Source organism: Amblyraja radiata, chromosome 22 (genome assembly GCF_010909765.2).
Source record: "Amblyraja radiata isolate CabotCenter1 chromosome 22, sAmbRad1.1.pri, whole genome shotgun sequence".
Taxonomy (NCBI): Eukaryota; Metazoa; Chordata; class Chondrichthyes; order Rajiformes; family Rajidae; genus Amblyraja; species Amblyraja radiata.
This window is the reverse complement of record NC_045977.1, coordinates 36,114,080-36,138,569: the sequence shown is the minus strand read 5'-3', so window position 1 is coordinate 36,138,569 and position 24,490 is coordinate 36,114,080. Positions and strand designations below refer to the sequence as shown.

The window sequence follows — 24,490 nt, the reverse complement described above, 5'->3', positions numbered from 1 at the left end:
CTTGTGTATGGATGATCATTGGTCTGTTGGACTTGGTGGGTCGATGGGCCTCTCTCTATCAGGGGGGCACAGAGGCAAATAGAAGGGTGTGCTGCTAGCCAAACTGAGATCATCTGATACAAACATAATTAGAAAATGACATTTGGCTGACGTATGTGTATAAACTGTGGGTTTGCAAAGGCTTTGAGTTGTGGCCTGATTTATACATCTGTTAGATCTCTCCGTGCTTGTCAATGTAGTTAATCTTTTGTTCAAAGCATTTAATCTGCCTGAATTTTTAGTTAGTAAGCGGTACATTATGCTTCTATCTGGGTTGCAAGGAGGAGTCATGAGTTTTGTCTCCTTGTCTCCAGCAGCTAGTTCACTACATGATTGTTTAGCTGAAACAAGGTATTAATGGTTGGTGCAGTGCAATCAAATCTTGTGTGGAGACGGCATTGTGTTTTAACAACAAAAGAACCCTTAGGGCAGGCCATTTAAAAAAAAAATTGCAGTTCTATCAACTATCATGGAAAAATTATGCAATTTCCTTAATGAGCTTGTAGCTTTCTGAAAAATCAAAAAACTGCACCATTTTCCTTAAACAAGCTTCTAAATTGAAAACAAAATAAGCTTTCACATTTTAATATCAGTCTTGAAATAAGGGAACACAAATCAACTGTGAAAAGTAGTAGCTAATTATTGGACAGTTTTAGTAACTCTTTCCCATCAGTTCCAGAGTTTGACTAATTAAAATGGGTTGACTCTGAAGACTTAATTGAAGCCAACCTGTTCCTTAAGTTTTGTCAAGATTTCATACAACTTGCAAACATTATATTAAGATAATTTGTCGATTTTAATTGTTCAAAAAAGCAACGTTACTACCATGATGATTTATAAGTGACTTTTACATAACCTTTACTTTTGAAAAACTTTATTTTCTAAAAAAAATTATATACGCGACCATCTTTTGATTATGTTGGTGAGCCTTACAAGGGCATATTCTGTTGCATATTAATTAATTAATCAGTGAATTAAAAGTAATCACAAATGAAGCAAAAGTTGCAGCTAAGTTGCACAATTTTTTTTCCTATCGTCTCTCAGCAGTGTGTTTGTCTAATTCTCCACAGATGCCATCAATGGCACAAGAACCCATTTCAGCAGTTAGAAAAGAATCCTGCTGTTGATTTCCCCTTCATTCTCCAAGGCAACCTCATTGTGTCAGGGAAACATGCACTTTACAAATACTAGTTCAAAACTAAATTTCAACTCGTACTGTAATTCGGTGGCCATTATGTGAATTTATTCAAGTTGCTGAACATTGGGAGTTCTTTAATTTCTATATTAACATTATAAAAGCATTTAAAATTATGCTGCCCATTCTGGGAAATGGCAGCCATCATCTATGGTGTGGATTTGTAAAGTTCCTTCCATCTGGATGAGTACAATGGTTCAATGGTTCTTTATTAATATGTGTACGAAGGTACAGTGACATTTTTTTTCTGCATACAGATCAATAAGATTATTGTCATAGATAAGTACAATCCCCGATCAAGTACAGAATGCATTAAGTACAGAATACGGAACAGCCCATTGAGTCCATGTATAAGAGTCACCAGGTTTTAGCCACATTTTCAAAATACTATGAAGGCCCGTTGCAGCCATTTCCATGATCCTGTGAACTGTCGTCTTTCTCCACGTCCGGCCACCTTCAGCTTTCATGCTCCGGGAGCGGCTCCCGCAGCTGACCATGAGGGCATGGAAGGCAAGACCCCCAGTTCTTCTTACCAGCCCTTTGTCCAGCGTCTGCCGCCGTCGCCATCTCCCTCCACCCACCTCTCTGGTTCTTGGTCAGTGGAAGGAACAATGCCTCCTCTGACTGAAGTGAGATCCCTGTTTTGACTTCACTCTGGACAGGCCTCTACTGAATCTCTGCAGGTCCTGGCCATTATGGATATTTAGTCCACAGATGGAAAATTATAGATGAAATGGTGTACCTGGTTTGCCATTGAACGCATCACATCAGCCTGCCCATTAATATCAGTTCTCCAGCTAGCAGCTGAGGATGCAATTGATGTTGTATATCTGACTGTGAAGCTTTTCTTGTTATAAAGAAGGAAAGTAGCAGTTTATCATCAATCTAAGCGCATATGTATAGAGATATTTGTGTTGAACTGTGTACAGAAATGAATGATACATGTGACAATGATAGTACAACTGAGCCATTGATCTCTTGATAGGTGAAATGATCCTTGAATAAAAATATTGCCAGCCTCTTACATTCAGATACATGTAATATAAAATAAAGATGTTAGAATTTTTAAACTAATCTTGGTTTAGAGGTTATCCTGCTTAGTCCTGTTCATTTAAATTTCATGTTAATTCTATGACATTCTTCACTGTACTGTTTTTTGTAAAAAACGATGAGGTTGCTCAGCATTGGACAAAATTGCACTTCACTGTTGAAGCAATTAAATTAGTAAGAAACTTGAACATTATTAACAGGGATCTTTACTGTTCAAAACATGAATGTTGTATCACACAATAATGTAATCTTGCCATGTTGAATCTAATGGCAACAATTTGAGAATTTAATGTGTTCAGAGTTTAATATATTTAAATTTCATAGTTACCATCCACAAAAGTTTCTTAAGTTTCAATCCTGGATTTGAGTGCTCTCTGTGTAATGTTTATATGAGCAGCTACCTGTATTGGTCTGAAGAAGGGTCTCGACCTGAAATGTTAACTATTTCTTTTCTCCAGAGATGGTGCCTGACCCACTGAGTTAGCTTTTTGTGTCTACCTGTTTTGGAGTCTGTTCAAAATATTTGAATAAACATACCCATCTGCTTTAGATATAAAAGAGTAAATTATATCATTGCATGCTCTCGAATTTTATCTCTTTTTGTGTCCATTTGCTGTACATCACAGTATTATGAAGAAGTTTGACATATATTAGTTGGATGAGCTACAGATCTCAATGTTCTCTTTAGCTTGTTATGCTGTTTTATGCCATGCATTTCACTCAGCTCTGCAAACTCCTAGATTATCAATAAATAGCGTACTTAATTTCCTCATCAGTTTAACTGGATTTTTATAATGTGAAAACCTTTCTTGTGCAATGTAAAAATACTGAATAATTTTGAAATATTCAATAATTAAAATTAACATTTAAATTCTCTACGAACTCTTGTCAGTATTGCTATGGTTTGATTTTGGAATTATTTATGACTACTTTCCTGAAACTCTTGATCCACCTGATAAATTACCTTTTCTTTTGTTTCTCTCCATTTTGTCCCTTCCTTTCCCATGTGAACATGAAGTCCTTGGCACATTTGCCAATTGTGACAGCATTTCTTTGCTATTTTTAATTGTCTTGGTACTTAAATTCTATTTACAGCACCACACTTTTTCTTGGCTGTTAGAGAGCATGATGCACTATACATTTATATGTTAAATTAATGGTGGTACAGGTGCACAACCTTTTATCCGAAAGCCTTGGGACCAGACACTTTTCGTAATTCCGAATTTGTCGGTCTTCGGAATGGAATTTTTTTAGCGTAGATTTTAATGGCTGGCTCAGTGGTAGAGTGCTCGGCTCATATCCGCAAGGTCGCGAGTTTGCGCCTTGATCCTGGCAGTTACTCGATCGCGAGTTTGAGTCTTCAATGTCGTTTTTTCTTGCAGAATAAATGTTTGTATGAAATACAGTGTAGGAGAAGTGTACTGACTGTGTGGGCAGAACTTTGGAAGTGATTGCCCACCAGTCTAAAAAGCCGCTGTGTCTCCCTGTCCCTGGGATAGCAGGGGGCGATCAAACAGCACAATACCCCCTCCCCCTCCAACTCCAGAGGAATCCGCTCCCCGATGGGCCGCTACCAAAGATCATAGAGGAGCTCCTCTATGATCTTTGGCCGCTACAGCGACAAGTGGCAGTTCGCCCACAGCCCGAGCTGCGCCCCCTCATCTGCCACCCCAAGAACAAGACATACCTTGCACACCATCAGCTTCTGCCCCTACGTGTTCCTCTGGAGTTGGAGCGGGGCTGGGTTGGAGTTGCTGCTGGCTGTGGGTCTCTGGGATCTCCGTGCTTGCAGTGGGCCTGGGGGTCGGTGGGCGGCGGTGGGAGCTGTGGACCTACGGACCTACCTCCGTGGAGCTAGCCAGCTTCGGAGCGTGGAGAGTTGCGGGGGCGAGCTGCTGCGACCCGACTCCGGTGGATGGTGACACCTGGAGCTCGCGGGTCTCCGGTGGGAGACTGCTTTGCGGGGCACCGGCAGCGGCGACTTCTCCCGCCCGAATTACGGGGTTGAGAGCAAACATCATAGAGGTTGAGAGTGACCTGGAGGGGGGCCTTACAACGCCCGGCGCGGCTGTAAATTGCCGCGGACTTGCTAGCGCCCGCCGGGGGCTCCAACATCAAGACCGGGGCAGGGCCCTACATCTCCCGGCGTGGCTTTGAGTGGCCGCTCCCCGATGGGCCCCTACGACGCCCCGAGCTGCGCCCCGTCATCCGCAACCCAGGTTCCTCTGTAGTTGGAGTGGGGCTGGGCTGGGCTGCTGTTGGCTGTGGGTCTCTGGGATCTCCGTGCTTGCGGTGGGCCTGGTGGTCGGTGTCTAATTGGTTCTGACACGGTCCTGCTGCAATCGCCGACGTGAAGACAGTGCAAAGCCCCCGCGCCGGTGCAATGGGCGGGGAGCTGGAGAGGGGAGGGAAGGGGTCACACACATGGCCGGGAAGCAGAGGGGTGTAGGTGGGGTGATACTGAAGCGAGCGACAATCTGCTGCTGCCTGCCCCGCTGAGTTAAAAAGTTCCCACGCAAGACTCACGAAACACTGTATATCGTGAGTCTACCGTGGGAACTTTTTAATTCAGCGGGCAGGCAGCAGCATATTGTCAATTATTAACCCTCCCGCGCAATATACCCTCATCTTCTCTTTTATGAATGGGGATTTAGTTCCCCTTTCTTCGAGGACCGACCGGAGGTTCCGCTGTCACCTCTGCGGGCCGCCCTCGGTGAACGTTTTCAAGGACCTTTCTTCAAGGACCAAATGGCCGCTATTCGGAGGTTTTCGTTATTTGGATCTTCGGATAAAAGGTTGTGCACCTGTACTTGGAAGGAGAGAGGAAAAAATATGAAATGATTGTTGGTAGATGTCAAGAGAGAGTCAAGAGTGTTTTATTGTCATGTCCCAGATAGAACAATGAAATTCTTACTTGCTGCAGCACAACAGAATATGCAAACATAGTACACTGTGAACAATATAATAAACGAGAGAAAAAAACACACACACACACACACGAGAGTATGCTCGCGCGCACACACACACACACACACTCGTATACACACACACACAAAAAACAAACAATAGTAGTGCAATAATAGTCTATTGTAGTTCAGAGCTTAGTTGAGGTTGTAGTGTTTAATAGCCTCAATGGGCTGTAGGGAAGAAGCTGTTCCTGAACTTGGACGTTACAATTTTCAGGCTCCTGTACCTTCTTCCCGATGGCAGGAGGGAAATGAGTATGTGGCCAGGGTGGTGTGGGTCTCTGATGATGCTGGCTGCCTTTTTGAGGCAGCGACTCCGATAAATCCCTTTGATGGTAGGGAGGTCAGAGCCGGTGATGGACTGGGCAGTGTTGACAACATTTTGCAGTCTTTTTCGCTCCTGGGCATTCAAGTTGCTGAACCAGACCGTGATGCAACCAGTCAATATGTTCTCTACTAGAAGTTCAAGAGAATCCTCTCTGACATGGGCTCTATCCAGGGGAAATAATTCTGTCCATAAGCTTAGGAAAAACCTGGATGGAATCAATTAAGTCTCTCTCTGCCTCATTACTGTGATGACATTGAGTGATCCTACCAGTCTACCTGCCTGCCCCATGCATGTTGAAACTTGCACAGCAGCTGCAAGGCAATGTTTCAATAACTTTTATGTTCCAACAACTTTACTGGAATTTTCCATCATATATATTTAATAAAAAGATTTTGAACCTACACTCAGGGCCCAGTTGCAATCCTTCAGTCTAATTTTGGGCTGTGGCTGTGGCTGTAGCTTAGGAACGAGTGAAGTCAAGAAAAAAATGAGTACAAAAATGCTTTACAATATATAAATATTCCTTGCAATATTTAAATATGCTTAAAAATATTGAATCTGATGAATGGTCCCGACTCAAAACGTCTCCCATTCTCTCCAGAGATGCTGCCTGACCTGCTGAGTTACTCCCGTTCTTTGTCTTTATTTGTAAATCAGCATCTGCAGTTGCTTGTATCTCTACAATATTTAAACTTGCCATTAATCTTTATTGATGGCTGGCTTATCAGAAGAGGTTTTAGTGTGATGATTAGTAATTGATAATGAGTGCAGAAGATGAAAATGTTATGCAGGGTTTTTGATGATACTGTGTTGGACAAATGTTTGATGAAATTGCTGGGGTTCAACCTTCCTTCAATATTATCTTGCTCTGAGGTTTTTCTCCATAAATCTCCTTGTAGTAGATTGGCAATATTTGCTAATGCAAGTGAAATGTAAAGAAAATTGTCTCTTTGAACTATAAGATGAAGACACTCTGTCATTTGTTTGTTTACTAGCCCATTGTGTTCTTTTGGATGCCTTCTTCCAATGCTTCTGTGACCAGTTCTGTTTCTAATTCCATTAAATCTTCAATTAATAGCTTTTGTGCGCAATATTCCTGCTACTCCATCATTTATTTCAATTTCTACTTCCATTTACTCACTCAATTGAACAACTTTTTTTTCTGTCACTCTCAGCACCATCAAATTCTTTAAAACATTGCCTTCAAAGGCCATCATTCATGTTTGTATACTTTACTTCGTATTGTGCTTCATCAATATTTTTGATGTCATGGTAAAGATTGTAGTCCTTCCAAAATTACATTATGATCATGTAATGTCTTCTGTGATCTTAATTGGCCTGGGGCAGGATCCAAATTAAGCAAAACATTCAAGAGCAAAAAATTAACCGTGCAGTATTCGTTGGAAAAGGAAGGCAGCTAACGGTGCCAAAATCAGTCTTAGAACAAAACTTTGCTTACGCATACATTGGAATGGACTCTCAGATAATTAGTACAGCAGCGTTAATGCTTTTGAGAGCTTTGAGGTTACCTGTAGTGTAATCTGGAAGCGATTTAAATTAGCAATTACCGTCAAGCAATAAAGTTTTAATATCATTCGCAGATTTAAAGATCAGTGTTGACTTTTCCTTAGCAATGAATGTACATTCAACTAGTTCCACCACATCCCCAACAGCATTAAACACCTGTTGAGCACAGTAACCCCTTCACCTCTAACCTCCTTAAGTCAGCCAAAACACTGAGATTCATTTACTGCATTAGAATCTGTATTGGCAGTTTCACAAGGTTCATACTCGTTAAAACTACTTAAACAATCCAAGACTCAAAAGTATTTACTTTCACTTCCTTAACCTCCTTTCACCTTTAAGTCAATATAAAGACTTTTCGCATTTTGCTCTATCAAGTTAAGCTAATCAGTGCACAACATTGAGTGTGGTCTTGACTTCAAATCATTAGCAGTTGTCTCATTTCACTTTTTATATCAGTTCTCCATTTAGTTATTGTCACATCCCTTGTTGCCATTTCTTAAGATGTTCCAGAACTTGTATTTTAATTGTCCCAACTGTCAGAATGATTTAGCCCTAAAGTTTGGCCAAAAGTTGCTTGTGATGTTGGTTATGCAGCTTTATGAAGTCCATTTCATTTTCCATTTTCATGTTAATGGCATGATATTTCTGATAAGGACACTGCCACGTGATGTGCTATTATGTTTTTCTTGCATTGTTAAAGTAAGACATGCAGAGATACAATACGCAGTGACACTGATGCTTGTGTAGCACCTTGAAACGGCTTCTTATAGAAGTAAGGCATAGACAGAAAATATTTAGAAGGTCGAACAAGGTATACCAATCAGGAAATGGAGTGGTCAGCACTGGAGATGTATATTTAAACAATTGTTTAAATGGGTCAGCAGCAGATAAGAAGAGGCAAACTGAATTAGGTGATTTATAGTGGCATTGATGGCCTCGATATTATTTTTACGACATGATCTGAATCTAATGTTGGAATCCAATGTGACACCAAGGTTGTGAACGCCCAGTTTGGCCCAGGGAGAAGGTTGAAGTTGATGGCTAAGAAACAGTTTATGTTGGGGAATCAAATACAGTTGCTTTGATCTTCTAAATATTAGGACATTTCCGATCGTGGAGTATTGCATGTTGAACAAGCAGGCTAATTTTGGATGTTGGATCTAAAAAGTGGTGAAGATTCACGTATGTATCTTCTATGGCTCGACTTTCAGAAGCTATAATTAATCAAATTGAAAGCCAAATAATTCTTTGTTTGCTATGTGATTAAAATAAATAATTCTACTGATAATATTTTGGATATGCTCATCTTGTATTAGGCCAGAAACTGGACACAAAATGCTGGAGCAACTCAGCGAACCAGGCAGCATCTCCAGAGTAAAGGAACGGGTGACGCTTAGAGTCGGTACCCTTCTTCGGACACTCGGGGTTCAGACCCGAAAGTCATCTGTTCCTGTTCTCCAGAGATGCTGCATGACCTGCTGAATTTGTCCTGCACTTTGTGTCTACCTTCGGTGTAAACCAGCATCTGCAGTTCCTTCCTACACATGAATTAGGCCAGGTTCCATGGTAGATATTTTGAAATTTATATCCTGGCAGAAGCATTGAGTTAGACAGTTACAATAGTCGTGTTCTCTTTAGCTAATCTGGAGTGATCTTATCATGCTGCAAATTATTTTTTACAAGAAGATATGACATCAGTTGTTAAATTGCCTTCATGTTATAAAAGCTCAGGACATAAGGTCTGGTTTTCATGCTTTGTCACAATTGGGGAGTTCGATGTGGAATCCATACACCCAGACCTGCAGAATGTTACATGTTTTTCTGCAAGCCATTATTTTAAGTTTATAACTGCAAAGTTTTATTTACTCAGCAACCTTTTGAAACTGCTAAGCAAAGACAAAACTGCACTGAGTCTTTCTTATCAGCACTTGCTATCTATCATGTTTACGAAGTTGTGTATGTTTACTGGTAGTATCGATAAACATAGCACATTTCTGCAGAGCCCTTTCCTGTGGCTTTCCATGAAGTTTAATCACTGTGCCATGAATTGTATTTGATGCTTCATGCTGGCAAATGGTAAAATATAAATGGTTGGCGTATGGTTAGGAAACTGGTAGCCTTTGTGGCCGGAGCTGTCGTCTGAAGTGTGGGCTTTATATTTACATGTAATTTTTGTGCAATTAAGATGCAGTTAGATAGTATGGCTGGGATCGAGGGGAAATATAGTTATATATGTCCATTGGGGCAGTAGACATGAATTGCCACATTGAGCTAAATATATTTCGAGTGTTCAGCCATTTTTTTGTGAAATTAATTTTGGTTTCTTGTCCTCATGAAAGCTACAGTAGGACATTTTCAACTCTTTAAAAGCAAAAATGCAGTACAATGTATAGAGAGAACTTTGGTGCTAGTCAGCATGTTAACATCCTTGTATATCTTTGCCCTGCTCCTAAAATGATTGAAGTATGTCATTAGATTAGATGCCTGTTTACTTATGTCTAACTGCTGGAGAAAAAGCTTCTGTTCACTGCAGCTGGGGACACTCAACTCCACCAATATTCCCATCTCCTCCAAGCTGTATGCAGAACGATTTCTGAAAATGGATGTGTAGTCTTTAAATGCACTTGGGCAGTCAAGTAACATGGTCAGACTTGCTCTTGGCACTATTCACGTCCAAGCCTCAAGAACTGATAAAAATATCTTGAAAGAAGTGAATATATTTGGGACTGTCAGGGAAAATAAACTGTGGCAAACTTGCAAAGGTATCAGTTGATCACCAATTCAAACGACGTATCCCGTTATCTTGCAGTTTGATTTTAAAAACCATGAAATAAACAAAGACTAGATTAAAGATTTAACAACAGAAGATAAGAAAGATGGAAATTACTGTGCAGACCCTGAATGACCAAAGATCTGGATGGTACAAACAATATTTTGTTCTCTTTACACCTTGTGTACTTAAACACTGGTTTAAGCAAGAATCTAATAATCATATGTATTCTAATTCTTCTAAATTCACGACTTCATCCAAAAATATCAACTATCTAACTGTTTAATAGTGATTTAATCTAAAAATACCGTTGTGCATTCAGTCGATGCAGAAATCGCATTTTGTTTCAAGTTCGACACATGGAATGAGGCAGACGTGACATCTGTTCCTGTAATTTGAGGTTTGCATGCAATAGACTAACCCCAAATGGCCAGGATTTCCTCTCTCGGTTACAGTATAGAGTATTAGATAATTACACCTTTGTTTTTAGCCTGAGAAACCAAGCCAACTACTGCTCCAATACAGTGTCGGTTTTTTTGGCTGAAGAAACAAACCAGACTCTCAATTACACTTTTCCAATGTTTTCAAACTTTTCAGAAGTGAAATTCCTGCAATTGTTTTATTGCATAAGAGCCTGAGAAGGCAAAGGCATTTCCCCCCACAAATTTTGCTGTGTTGTGTACATACAGTTAAGATTTATTTTTCCTTTTCCTGTTGACATTACATTTGTATAAAATGTAATTTGCGATAGCAAGAAACTCAATAAGCAAGCATACCTTTGTCTGTTTATGGATTATTTAGATATTGGCTGGCAAAAGCTGAATATTTATGTTGTGCAGGCAAACCATGTCTCCTGCAGGCTCTATGTTTGTATTTTAATACAAGTTTAACTATCGGGTATTGCTGCTTTTCATTGAGTCCCAGATGGCCACAGAGCTATAAGTACAGAAACAGGCCCTTTGACCCACTGAGTTTATGCTCGGCATCATAAATCCTAATTGTACATCATTTTTTAAAGCATGATATCATTGTCCTAGAATTTGCAATTTGAATTCCCAGTATTTATTTGTTTTATCCCTGCTCAGTTAATATTGTGCCACAAAATACTGGAAATACAACATGACAATGTGAATATGAGACTTTGTTGACATCGGGTTCTGTGATCTGATTTAAAGAAATTAAATTTCTTAAGTGAATGGAATTTAAAGGGGAAAGCAGCAATGAATGAGGAGAAACGAAGTGGTGTGAATGTGAAGTTAAATAATAGAAATAAAATGATACAGAAATGAAAAATTGGAATAAATGTTAAATTGTTCCTGGAGCTCCTTTAAAAATCAGTGCAGTGTAGTTCCTGAGACACTCTGAGGTCCCAATACTTGATTGCTCTTTGCTGAGCCATTATCAGCATCCCATCAGAAGATAGAGCAAGCATGTTTAAAGTGATGGGTGCAACGCAAACAATTGAATGGGTGCAAGTGCCTGTTCAGTAAAATTTGGTCATGTGAATTTATTTTGTACAATTTAAAGGATGAAAAAGAAAATCAGTTGTATTTTCCTGCTTTTCCATTATGGTTTTTTAGGTGGTTTTCCGTGTTTTGTGATTCATTCATTAGTTTCTTAAGTGAAGGTTCTTAATTAAACTTCATAGTCAGTTGCTTTAAACAAAATATTTAAGTACACCATTTATTTATTAGCTAAATCATTCTTTGTCAAATTTATTTTTAACATCGACTTAGCTCGTCATGATGGTCAGACAAAGTGTTTTTCTTCCGATTATATTATTTGGAACAAGCTGGATGGAGACTGTTATTTCTGGAGCGTGTCCAAGCGGCAGAGTATTTTTTGTTTATTCCCCTTGTGAGATTTGTGGGGCAGCTGCATAAGGTCACATTGGTTTGCGGATAATGTGGATTTGAATGGGGAAGCCATATGAGAGCTAGAATGATAAAATTATTTGTAAGTGTCCTGGATTGTAACTGATCCAGGTTGGTTTCCTTTCTTGTTTTTTTCTTTTATTTTCTGGTTCTTTTTACCTGACTCAGCTCTCCAATTTTCCCACCAAAATCTTTGCCTTCACCCTTCTTGACCTCTTCTCCAGACTTCCAAACACTCTTGACTCTTTGGAGCTCCCCCTCCCGTCACTAGTTTTCCCTTTTTTCTTCTTCCCTACTCCCGCACACACCCCTCCCCCCGCAACTCCATACCCACTGGCTCTGATTGCCCTCAGCTTCTTCTTGATTGATATTACCCCCTCCACCTTTTGGCATTGCTCCCAATTTCTCACCACTGTCCCACTTTCTTTAACTTCACAGCTGGGACCTATTGAGGTTCTAAGTGATGGTATTTCCTCAAATTATTTAATTTCTTTAGATTTGAATGGGGGAGTAGGGAGAGGGAGAGTCATGAATAAGGAACTCAAAAGCTTCAGCAATTTTCCATTGCACGCACTATTATAAATAATAGATGGTCCGTCATGGTGCCTTATTGGAAGAATTATTCTTTTATCATAATGCCTATAGCTAGTTCCGTTTTTTCATGTGATTTTTAGTTATATTCAATGTAATTTGATCGATTTTCATCAATGTAAAACTCAATCTTCTTTCAGTGTGCTTGATGAATTGAAAATTATTTAAATTGTTGAAATTGTGAGATGGTACTCCTTTTAGTATAATTTTAACTTAGCTAAATAGATGGAGTAAGTCAAGAGTATTGTTATCAAGTGAAATAAAAAGGAACTGCAGATATCAAAGATAGACAGAAAACGCTGGAGTAACTCATTGGGTCAGGCAGCATCTCTGGCTAAAATGAATAGATGTTTCAGGTCAGGAACATTGTCCATTGTTCAGACTGATTTGGGTGGGGGGGGGGGGTGGAGATACTGGAAGCAAGAAAAGACCAGGGCAAATCGGGGCTGGCAACAGATGACCTCGGGCAAGGAGGTTCCCTGATAGGCCAATTGTTGGCAAGTGATGGTGTGACCCCCAAGAGGGATACTTTTGTTGTGAACTGTGGAACAGGTTAATCGGCCTTTAGTGGAGGGGGAGGGGGGGGGGGGGGAGAGTTTCTGTACTAGTTATCTAGAACTAATGAATTCAACATTCATACCGCTGGGATGTAAGCTGCCCAAGCAAAATATGAGGTGCTCTTTCTCCAATTTGCTTGTGGCCTCACTCTGACAGTGAAGGAGGCCCAGGACAAAGGTCAATATGGGAAAGGGGAGTCTATTGTTGATTGAATCACTCCATTGTTGTATTATACTTTGATATATATTTGTATTTTTCTGGAATAATGTAGCATACGATATTTTTCATTGATTCATCCATTTTAAGCCAAGAAGCTGGCCATTTGGAACATCATGCCAATGTCAGCTATTTGGGAAACATTTTTAATTGTTACCACCTAACTTTTCTTGTTCCACAATCTGCATCAGTAACCTGTTCAATAATGTCCATTTCTACTATAATACTGAATTTGAACAGAGAGTGGAAACCAAAGTTGAGCAGCAGATCTTCCTTTGGTTGTGTTGGTTTGTGGAGGATGGTGATAATAAGGCTGGGCAGAAAACCACTAAACAACAGGATGTTACCACCGGAGGGCGCTTCGATGGCAGCCTCGTCTACAGTCTGTCGGTCCTTTCAGTCTTTTTTTGTTATTTTTAGTGTGTTTTAAAAGTGTGTTAATGTTCTCTGGTTTGTTTTATGTGGGGGAGGGGGTCAGAGGAAACTTTTTTTCGATCTCTTACCTTGCCGGAGAGGCGATTGTTTTCCGGATCGTATCTCCGCTCGCTCTGTAGCCTAACATCGTGGAGCTGGAGGCCTTGCTTGGGGCTGACTTTGAGCTCCACCGCGGGGACGTGGACTTACCATCGGAGCCGATTCCTTGCCTGGGATCGACGCTCCAACTGCGGCCGTGGATTTTACCATCGAGTGCTCGCAGTCTCGTGTTGAGACCGACGTCGGGAGCTCCAAAAGCCGCACGACGTTCGACTAGCCCCAACCCAGTGCAGGCGCTTGATCACCCCGACGAGGAAGGCCCGCCACCGGCTATAGGAGTAAGATCGTCCCGTCAACGGGAGGTTAGAGGCCCTGACCGCTGGAAGACAAAGAAGGGAGAGATTAAACTTTTTCTCGCCTTCCATCACAGTGAGGAATGCAGAGGAGTCACTGTGGTGGATGTTCATGTTAAAATGTATTTATTGTGTTCTGTTGCTTTTTATTAGTATGATGACTGTATGGCAAATGAAATTCCTCGTTTGTTGCATATTGGCTAATAAAATATGATTATGATGATTATGAAAGATAAAATAATTAAACCTAGTGCAGATAGCCCAATTCAACTGGAAACAAGAGGCTGTGATTGGGCAGTAATAGCAGGATTGCTGGAATTCGTCTTGCAAGTGTATAGTGTTTACAGTGTCATATGCCAATGCTTTAAACTGGGAAGTGCGTTAGAGTGGGTGGCACAGTTGAGTATGGCTGCCCTGCCTGCAGCTGTTCATCTTTTCATCCTTTTCTATTTTTAGTCCGTCAAAAAGTTTTGTTTTGGAGTTTTTTTTGTCTTTTTATGTGGGGGGTGGGGGGGGGGGGGTTGGGAAGGGGGAAACTGTTTTCTTAGTCACTGCCTGGTTGAGGAATGCCTCTTTTCTCCGAGCCGCATCTTCACTCCTTCCTCGCGACCTACCATCTGGCTTGGCGCAGCCTTTCCTGCTGGAGACCGGCCAGAGCTTCAGCAGCGGCACAGCACTGAAGTACCATCGCGGAGCGGGACGATGCCTTACCGGGGTCGCCATGTTGGAGCTCGAATGCTGGAACTTCTGACTTGAACACCGTGGAGCTTCCAGCCGCGGGCGCCTCCGGAGGGCCTGCCTACTTTAACACCCTGGAGCTGTGGTCTGCGGAGCTCCCAGGCGTGAGTGGCGCTGACTTTAACATCGCAGGGCACTGGGATCTTTCGCCAAGGATTGCCGCGTGGAGCTCCGCCCCGCTCGGCCTGTGGACTTCGGAAGCAGCGGTCTCTGGTAGGAAGCGGCCGATTCGGATCTCCAAGCCGCTGAGAGTGTTCTTCCGACGCCGGAGTTCCATCATCCGGCAAGAGGGCCTGAAACATCGGGCCGCCGTTGCGGCAACTGCGGAGGCCTCAATAGGCCCCGACCACGGGTGAACAAGAGGCAGATGACCGAACTTTTATTACCTTCCCCCACAGTGATAAACGTTGATTCCGCTGTGTGGGAATGTTCATGTTAAATTCTATCGTGTGTTGTGTTCTTTTTATTTGTATGGCCAAAGCTCCCTGTACCAATTGGTACAGTGACAATAAATGTAAACTTGAACTTGAGATTTATCTATTTGATTAAAAGGTTATTGATGATCAGATGAAAAAAATTAAAGCCTACTAATAAATTGGGTAGAGATGACAGTGGAAATGTCAAGGACAGGGTGGAAATGTCATGGTTAAGAAGGCATAGCTTTAAGGTAAGGGGTGTGGGGCAAAGTTTAAAGTAAATGCATGGGGTGAGGTTTTTTTACCCAAAGACTGGTAGTTGTCTAGAATGTGATCCCAGGGATGGTGATGGAACCAGATATAATTGTGGCATTTAAGAGGCTTTTAAAGAGACACCTGGATATGCAGGGAATGGAGGGATATGGATCACATGCAGGCAGAAGAGATTAGTTTAACTTGCAATCATGTTTGGCGCAGACCTTGTGAGCCGAAGGGCCTGTTCTTGTGCTGTAATGTGTCTTAAATTCAAATTATTAAAATATTACTTTTTGACTTGAGACACTTGGATTAGTGTCTGATAATGTATTCATGGTTTTTAACCAAATATTCCAGAGTATTCTTTGTGTGTAATGTTGCAATCATATTACTATGTTTTGAACCAGTGTAGGCAATGGATGAGGGTCATGCTGTTAATTGGTAAATTAGGCAGACAGATGAAATTTGATCTACAAGTATGATGGAATGGAGGAGGAAAGAAATGATAAAATAAAATGATTTTAAAGAGGATGAAGAAATGAATTTCAGGAGTCAGGATAAGTCAAGGAATAGTTAAAATGAGATATGGCTCTATTAATAAAGGTTAAACAATGTTAAAAAGATGAAATGCAAGGTGCCAAACCCTTTATGAAGCAACAATAACGCCAGTTCTGGGTATCACACGAGGAAATGTCGAAGAAAGTGCAGGAAAATATTTACTAAAATGTTATTGGGGTAAAAAACAAACTGCAAGGCAAACACAGCAGGTCAAGTAGCACCCCGGGGATGGGGTAGGAATTTGTCAACTTTCTGGTTGAGACCCTGTATCTGGACTGAAAGTGGAGAGGGTGAGTGGTGCGATAGGGGCCAGTCGATTAATGGTACACTGAGGAGGGATGAAAGATGATGGGCAGATGCAGCAATGTTGGGAGACAGAGGCCATAGGGGAGATAGGTGGAACTTTGCAGAACTCTCGTCGGAGAGAGGAGGAGAATTTCTTTGCAGAACTCTTGTCAGACGAAGGGTCTTGACCTGCAACGTCACCCATTCCTTCTCTCCAGAGATGCTGGCTGTCCCACTGAGTTACTTCAGAATTTTGTGTCTATTTTGGGTGATGGGTGGAAGCAGACAAGGAGGAAAAAAAAACAGATGCAGCTAGGTGAGGGCAGGGCAGGGCAGGGGAGGGTGAAGTTGGAGACAACTGCTGGAGGCTGACAAACAAGAACACCACATCTTTGTAGATTAGTTACAAGATCAATTGCAGAAAGGTCAAAAACCAGAGCATCGCTTTGAGGTGATTAGTTCTTTCGCCTGCAGTGACCAGTAGAGCTTTCTGGAGGATTTATGTCTGTCAACAAACCTTGAGGTCTGAAATATAACAGCAAATGCTTGGATATCAGCATTTAAAAGGTGAAAACTGTTTACTCTTCCTCTAAACTGTACACTAAACCTTATATTTAACAGACATTTTAATCACAAGCAAAGTTGTTAATTTGCTGAATGACCTGCTATTTGTTTATTAGTAACACGATAAAGATAATTTCTGCAAGGTATTAAGTGTGGGAAACTAGTTCAAATGGTTAAAACCACCAGTAAAGACCCATACCAGCAAAATAAATTCCAGCTCTAGCCATTTGTTCAATTTTTTGTTAATGCTGTGTGCAACCTACCTTTTCAATGAAATGTACATCAGAACAGATATTCTGAAGACTGGTTCTTGCTTTGAATTAATAGCTGCTACTTCCACAGAATTTTATAACTCCTCAATATAACCCCTGAGAGTACGAGTCAAAGTCATGATGCAGCCTAGAGCATGGACTTTGCTTAGGCTATACTTTTCCGTTCAGTTCTGGTTGCCCCATTATGAGAATCTTTGGAAAGATTGCTCTGAAATGCTGGAGGTTGTGGGGAGACCTGATAGAATTATATACAATTTTGAGAGGCATAGATAGGATAGGCAGTCTGAATCTTTTTCCCAGGATGGAAATATCAAATAGGAGAGGGTAAAGATTTAAGATGAGATGGGCAAAGATTAAAGGTGATGTGCGGGACAAGTTTTTTTTATTTATTTTTTTACATAGTTTACAGGTGGAAACAGGCCCTTTGGCACAACTTGCCCACTCCGACCAACATGTTCCATCTACACTAGTCCCACCTGCCTGCGTTTTGCCCATATATCTCTCTAAACCTGTCCTATCCATGTACTTGTCTAAATGTTTCTTAATTGTTTCCTCGTTTGTTCATTTCCAGTTGAAATAACGGGCTTTGATTTATCAAAAGATGCATGTTACCTCTGAGAGATTTTTGATATGGAGTATTGCGTACAGTTTTGGTCTCCAAATCTGAGGAAGGACATTATTGCCATAGAGGGAGTGCAGAGAAGGTTCACCAGACTGATTCCTGGGATGTCAGGACTGTCTTATGAAGAAAGACTGGATAGACTTGGTTTATACTCTCTAGAATTTAGGAGATTGAGAGGGGATCTTATAGAAACTTACAAAATTCTTAAGGGGTTGGACAGGCTAGATGCAGGAAGATTGCTCCCGATGTTGGGGAAGTCCAGGACAAGGGGTCACAGCTTAAGGATAAGGGGGAAATCCTTTAAAACCGAGATGAGAAGAACTTTTTTCACACAGAGAGTGGTGAATCTCTGGAACTCTCTGCCACAGAGGGTAGTCGAGGCCAGTTCATTGGCTATATTTAAGAGGGAGTTAGATGTGGCCCTTGTGGCTAAGGGGATCAGAGGGTATGGAGAGAAGGCAGGTACGGGATACTGAGTTGGATGATCAGCCATGATCATATTGAATGGCGGTGCAGGCTCGAAGGGCCGAATGGCCTACTCCTGCACCTAATTTCTATGTTTCTATGATATCCCTTGCAAATTTTTCATTGACACTTTTGTGTAACTCTCGCAGTGTTTTTTCAGCTTTTGATTGTTTTTATTGTGTATGCGTTGTTTGTTCAAATGCCATGCCAAGGCATAAGCACATAATGTGCCATTTGGTGCAGAACTAAGTAGGGCATTGTTGGAGGTTGCGTTTTGAAAAGGTGAGATGTTGAAGAGAAGAACTACAGATGCTGGTTTGAGCCAAAGACACACAAAAGGATGGACTCACTTAGGGGGTCAGGCAGCATCTCTAGGAGAAAAGAAGGTACACAAAAATGCTGGAGAAACTCAGCAGGTGCAGCAGCATCTATGGAGCGAAGGAAATAGGCAACGTTTCGGGCCAAAACGTTGCCTATTTCCTTCGCTCCATAGATGCTGCTGCACCCGCTGAGTTTCTCCAGCATTATTGTGTACCTTTGATTTCCAGCATCTGCAGTTTCTTCTTAAACTCTAGGTGAAAAGAAATGGGTGATGTTTCAGATCCCGCAAAATCACCTATTCCTTTTCTCCAGAGATGCCGCCTGACCCTCTGAGTTATTCCAGCCTTTTGTATCTGTGTTCAGTGAGGTGTTGAATCTTGTCCTGTCTCCTCAGGCTGTATGGTGGGTGGGGGGGATGAGTGGGACAGGGACAGAGCAGGAGGGTTCTGCATTCTGGCAAACATTAATCCTTGGTCTACGTCACTGAAACAGATTATTTGATGATTCATCTAATTGTAGTTTTTGTGATTCTTTCTGTTTGTCTAATGACTGCTGAGTCTGTTCTCCAAGTATTCGTGACTGCTTCAAAAGTCAATTGGCTGTTAAAGACAATTCAAGTTTCTATATTCCGTACTGTCGTGACAGCTTATGTAATTGATTTAAATATTTACCCAAGTATGTCTAAAGTTCAGGATCCACCAGCTGTTTGTGCTATGATAAAGTTGTTAAAATGAGTCGGCTTGTGATTACATTTTGAATGTTTGCTTATCTCATTACATCATTGTCTTTCTGATTTCCTGCTGCTGTTCCCTGTCCAAGTGCTTTAATGTTTGTCTTGTACTTCTTCAACATTTTTCCGCATTAACAAAATAATTCTTGCTGGAACTTGTATCAGATGGCAATGCGTGATTTTGTTCTTTTCCTTGCTTCTATCGATTATTTGGTGCAAATACAATGCCCTTTAATGCTCGTGGTACATTTAGGATTGTGCCTCAGTCTCTAGATGATGGAATATTAAGCAGTAGGAAGGAATTGCAGATGCTGGTTTGTATCGAAGATAGACACAAAATGCTGGAGTAACTCAGGCAGCATCTCTGGAGAGAAGGAATGGGTGACGTTTCTGGTCAAAACGTCACCCATTCCTTCTCTACAGAGATGTTGCCTGTTCCGCTGAGTTGCTCCAGCATTTTGTGCCTATCTTCAGAATAATAAGCTGTTGTTTTTTCCCCCTCTTAACAGAAAGCTACCGTAGGTATCTATTATATCTATTCATTATTTGCAGGTCGATTTCCACTTCAATGATTTTAAGTGGTTAAATACATATCTTGGATCATTTATGAATTAGTTGAGTGAAATGTTTAATGTAACAACACCAATGTGCATTCACAGCTGTTTCCCAGCCGCAGTTTGGGTATGCAGTTATTAAGAACTATTCAAAGGTCAAGATTACCTATTTTTAAAGATTATTAAAGAGACAAAGGTTGAATTAATCCAATTTTCATATAGATGCCAATTTAGCTTAGTTCAATTTAGTGATACCCTTCAGCCCACTGAGTCTGCGCCAGAGATCGTTGTACATTAGCACTACCCTACACACTAGGGACAATTTCCATTTTTTTCCGGATGCCAAATTAACCGCCAAACCTGTACTTCTTTGCAGTGTGGGAGGTAACTGGGGCACCCGGGGAAAACCCATGTGGTCACGGGGAGAACGAACAACTCTCAGATTTTGATAAATAATAATAAACATTCAAATAGGCTTGAGTACCATCAATCTAGAACCTATATCTCTGCTGCTCATGTTGATTACGGTGATGCCAATAGTATGAATCGCTTTTATGTACTCAATGATGCACACATGGAGTAAAATCAGTTAGTATGTTGGTTAAATAACACATTCGTTTGGAATTTCAGAATGTTAATGGATGTGTTTAATTTCTGTTGATGTGTTTAATTTCTGTTGATGTGTTTAATTTAAATATTAACCCTTTTCTCATCATCCCCATCCCACTTTGTTTTTCAGTCACTCCTGCTGTTGGGTGGAATTGCTCTCGTTTGTCTGGCTCTCAACCTCCTCTTCCTTCTCTTCTATTCCTTTTGGCTCTGCTGTCGGCGGAAGAGTGAAGATCAGCCAAATGCAGACTGTTGCTGTACAGCATGGTGTGTGATCATAGCAACACTGGTGTGCAGGTGAGGTCACAGTTTATCGAAGCTTGAGTTTTTATTTTCCTGTCAATGCCTGCTCTGTCTGCATGCATGACGGGGTGGGGTGAGGAGTGATGTTGCATTCCTAAAAAATTGTATCACTATTTTCAAGAATGTGAAGCCACATTATCTGTACATGCATTAAGAAATATGAGTTGAAACCAAAATTAATTAATGTTTGTTTTTTCTCATTTTTTTGAGAGTGTATTTATATTCCATATTTCATTATTTGATTTAGTATTGATTTGTGAATTTCGCGGTGGTGATTTCTGTTTCCTGAACAGCGATAATAAGATGTGTAGGAAGGAACTGCAGATGCTGGGTTACACCAAATATATGAATGATAGACACAAAGTGCTGGATTAAATCAGCAGGTCAGGCAGCATCTCTGGAGAAAAATGATGGATGGCATTTTGGGTCGGGACCTTCTTCAAACATGGAAGGGTTTTCTGAAGAAGGGTTCTGACCTGAAACGTCACCCGTCCTTTTTGTGTCTATCTTCGGTATAAACCAGCATCTGCAGTTCCTTTCTACACAGCTGTAATAGGATGTTGCCTGCACTTATTTTTCTGAATGATACTGTGAACTCTAACTGGCTACTGCATTGGATTCCATGTTCTAGAATGCTAAATTGACTGCCTGACTAAATTTTCAAGAGTTGTTTAAAAAAGAGTAGACCGTGTAATGCGATCTTTGTAGATTTTCAAAAAGCCTGAATAAGGTGCCTCAGAATAGATAAGTAAATGCAATAAATTGGAGTGGGGAGGGGTTAAGCAGTAGAGAGTGTATTGTCTACTGGTTTCAAGATAGGGATAAAGATTAGCTATTCACAGTGGAGAACATGGTGAGTAGTCGTGTTCAACACCACAAGAGCTGGACCATAACAATTTATAATTAACAGTAATAAAGTTTCACTGGTTGCGTCACTCGCTACCACCTTCCCCACAGCTAATAATGGACCATTCTGGGCTCCACATTTCCTTGATCATTGTTGCTTTTGCATATCTTTCATTCATTTGTTCCATGTACCTTTTAAGTCTCACGTTTCACTCTCCCCTGGCTCTCAGTCTGAGGAAGGGTCTCAACCCGAAACGTCACCTATTCTTTTTCTCCAGAGATGCTGCCTGACCCACTGAGTTATTCCAGCTTTTTGTGTCTATCTTCAGTAATAAATTAAACTTTAGTATTACATTCCAGGTTTTGATGGTGGTGGAGTTGTTCAGTGATGGTACCCAGTTAGATAAGCAAATAACTGGTGAATAAAGTTCAACACAAAAATGGCAGTACATCTTTCTAAGAAGTATTTGGAGGTCAGGTGTACTCGAAAGTCAAGTGTAAATGGGCGTAGAGGATCAAAGGGATCTTGAGGTATAAGTGCATCTATTGCTAAAAGTTGCACCAGAGGTAACAAAACCATAAAAATGAAAGCAAGCTCTGGGGTTTATTTCAGGGAATTAATTGAAATTCAATCAGATTCAGCTGTGCTTATTGCCATGTACACCAGGGTTCAATTAAATTCCTTGTTCACATTGAAGAGACAGAGTAAGTACACATACAGTAATGACAAACACAACAATAAATACAATAATGTGTGCAAAACAGCAGAATGGTGAAATGTTGTAGTGTAATCCGAAGAAGGCTTACCGACATAAGGATCAGTCTGGAGAAGGGTCTCGACCCGAAACGTCACCTATTCCTTCTCTCCAGCGATGCTGCCCGTCCCGCTGAGTTGCTCCAGCATTGTGTGTCGATCAAGGCTTCTTTAACTGTTTTAAGGGGAGTTTCACGTGAAATATTGCCACTCTCCGGCACTGTTTTGGGAAGTTTGGTCTTGATTGGAGTGCTGCCAGAGAGGGGCATACAGCACTAGATTCCCTTGTTTGAAAAGGATGTAGAAACAGTGCATATAATTCAGGGTAGACAAAAATGCTGGAGAAACTCAGTTGGTGAGACAGCATCTATGGACCTAAGGAATAAGTGATGTTTCGATACCAGAAATGTGAACGTATGTGCATATAACGAAAGGAAAAGCAGACTGGGTTTCTTGAGAAGGTGACTTAATAGAGGTCACTGATAAATGATTATCGCAAAGAAATCCAAAAGGGTAACCAGAAGAAACGTCACTGCCCAAAGACTAAGAATGTGGGGTTGAAGTGAATAGTGTAGAAGCACTTAAGGGAAAGCTGGACAAGCATATGAGGAAACTAGAAAAATGGTTAAGTTGGTGGATTTAACTGAGGAAAGAGGAGGAAGTTTGAGTTGAGCATGCTGTCTACTTGGTTTCTTTGGGGAGTTTCTACAACAGAGGAGTTGAGGGGAGACTTGATAGAAGTATCTAAAATTATGAGACACATAGATAGGGTAGACAATCAGGACCTTTTTCCCAGGGTGGAAATGTTTGACACTGGAGGACATAGCTGTCAGGTGAGGGGGAAATGTTTTTTTACACAGAGTAGTGGTGGCTTGGAATGCATTGGAAGCAGATACGATAGTGGTATTTAAGAGGTTTTTAGAAAGGCACATGGAAGCACAGGGAATAGAGGAATATGAATCATGTACAGGCAGATGAGATCAGTTTAATGGCATCATGTTGGGCACAAACATTATCGGCCAAAGGAATGGTTCCTGCGCAGTACTGTTCTATGTAACATCTATGTATGTGTTTTCACACATGGCCTCTGCCTATCAGTCATATTAATGGAAGGACTAAAGAAATCTAAATGCTTAAAAAGATATGAGGCAAAAGTAAGGCAGAAGCATTATTGTTTACCATTTCATATATCGGTTGCATAATATTTTTGGATACTGCTGAACTGGTCACTGTTCCTGCCTCAGGTTAGGGAATGTTGTGTTGTGGATATAATAATGTTCTGAGAAAAATATTTCGGTGCATGATTAATGAATGCAAACTAACCATTGCTTCATCTTAGTGACGTAAATTTTGCTGTAATCACTATGTTGATCCTGTGTTATCTGCATAGTAAAATAAATTGGGATGCTTCCAGTTCCCACCTTTATGTGCATGAAACTGATGTGGATTATTTGAGCTTCATAGATTTTTAAATAACTTTTCACACGATACCTCAAAATAGTTAAATAGACTCAACTAGTCGGTGGGAGGAAACGAGAGGTCAGGTCTTTAGCTATTTATTTGGTGATTGATGAGAAGGTGAAAAATCATGTCACAACCAATAAAGGTCATGGAAAGAGAAAGTGAAAGTTGGAAATTGATGACATGAGTATAATCTTAAGATTATTGAAATAAATGCATCAGGCACTTTCCCAATTATTTCTGTAATATATTACCAAATATACAGAAGCTAGAGAGGAAATTGCAGATGCCCTGGTTGAGATTTATGAGTTGTCATTAAATACGGGTGAGGTGCCGGAAGACTTGAGGGTGGCAAATGTTATGATAAGAAGGGCTGTAGGAAAAATACTTTTCCCAGAGCAGGGGAATCAAGAACCTGAGGGGCAACATCGATTTAAGATGAGGTGGGAAGATTTTATAGGAACCTGAGGGGAAACGTTTTTTACTCAAAAGGTTGTAGGTGTATGGAACGAGCTGGCATGGAGAACGTAGGTGAGGCAGGTATTATCACTATTTAAAAAAAAAAAAATTTGGACAGGTACATGGATAGGTTTCGAGGGAGATGGGAGTAGTGTAGATGGGGCATGTAGATTGGCGTGGAAAAGTTGGGCCGAAGGACCTGTTTCCACATTGTAAGACTCCATGACCATGAATGATTATTGACCATATATCAACCATTCAGTTGGATATGGTTAAGGAGCTGTTCTGCTCTACTGTGCATTTTATTCCACAGTGAATCAATTTATTCATAAAACAG

At 40.8% G+C, this 24,490-nt stretch overlaps 1 protein-coding gene across 3 annotated transcripts in view; it reads left to right on the top strand.

Moving 5' to 3' along the window:
* The window catches only part of ttyh3 (tweety family member 3), a 119,836-nt gene that overhangs the window by 24,667 nt on the left and 70,679 nt on the right, over positions 1-24,490 (top strand). For all 3 annotated transcript variants that reach the window (XM_033041037.1, XM_033041035.1, XM_033041036.1), the window contains exon 2: positions 20,461-20,627. In XM_033041037.1, the coding sequence (XP_032896928.1) occupies positions 20,461-20,627 (167 nt within the window). The remainder of the gene's footprint in view (positions 1-20,460; positions 20,628-24,490) is intronic.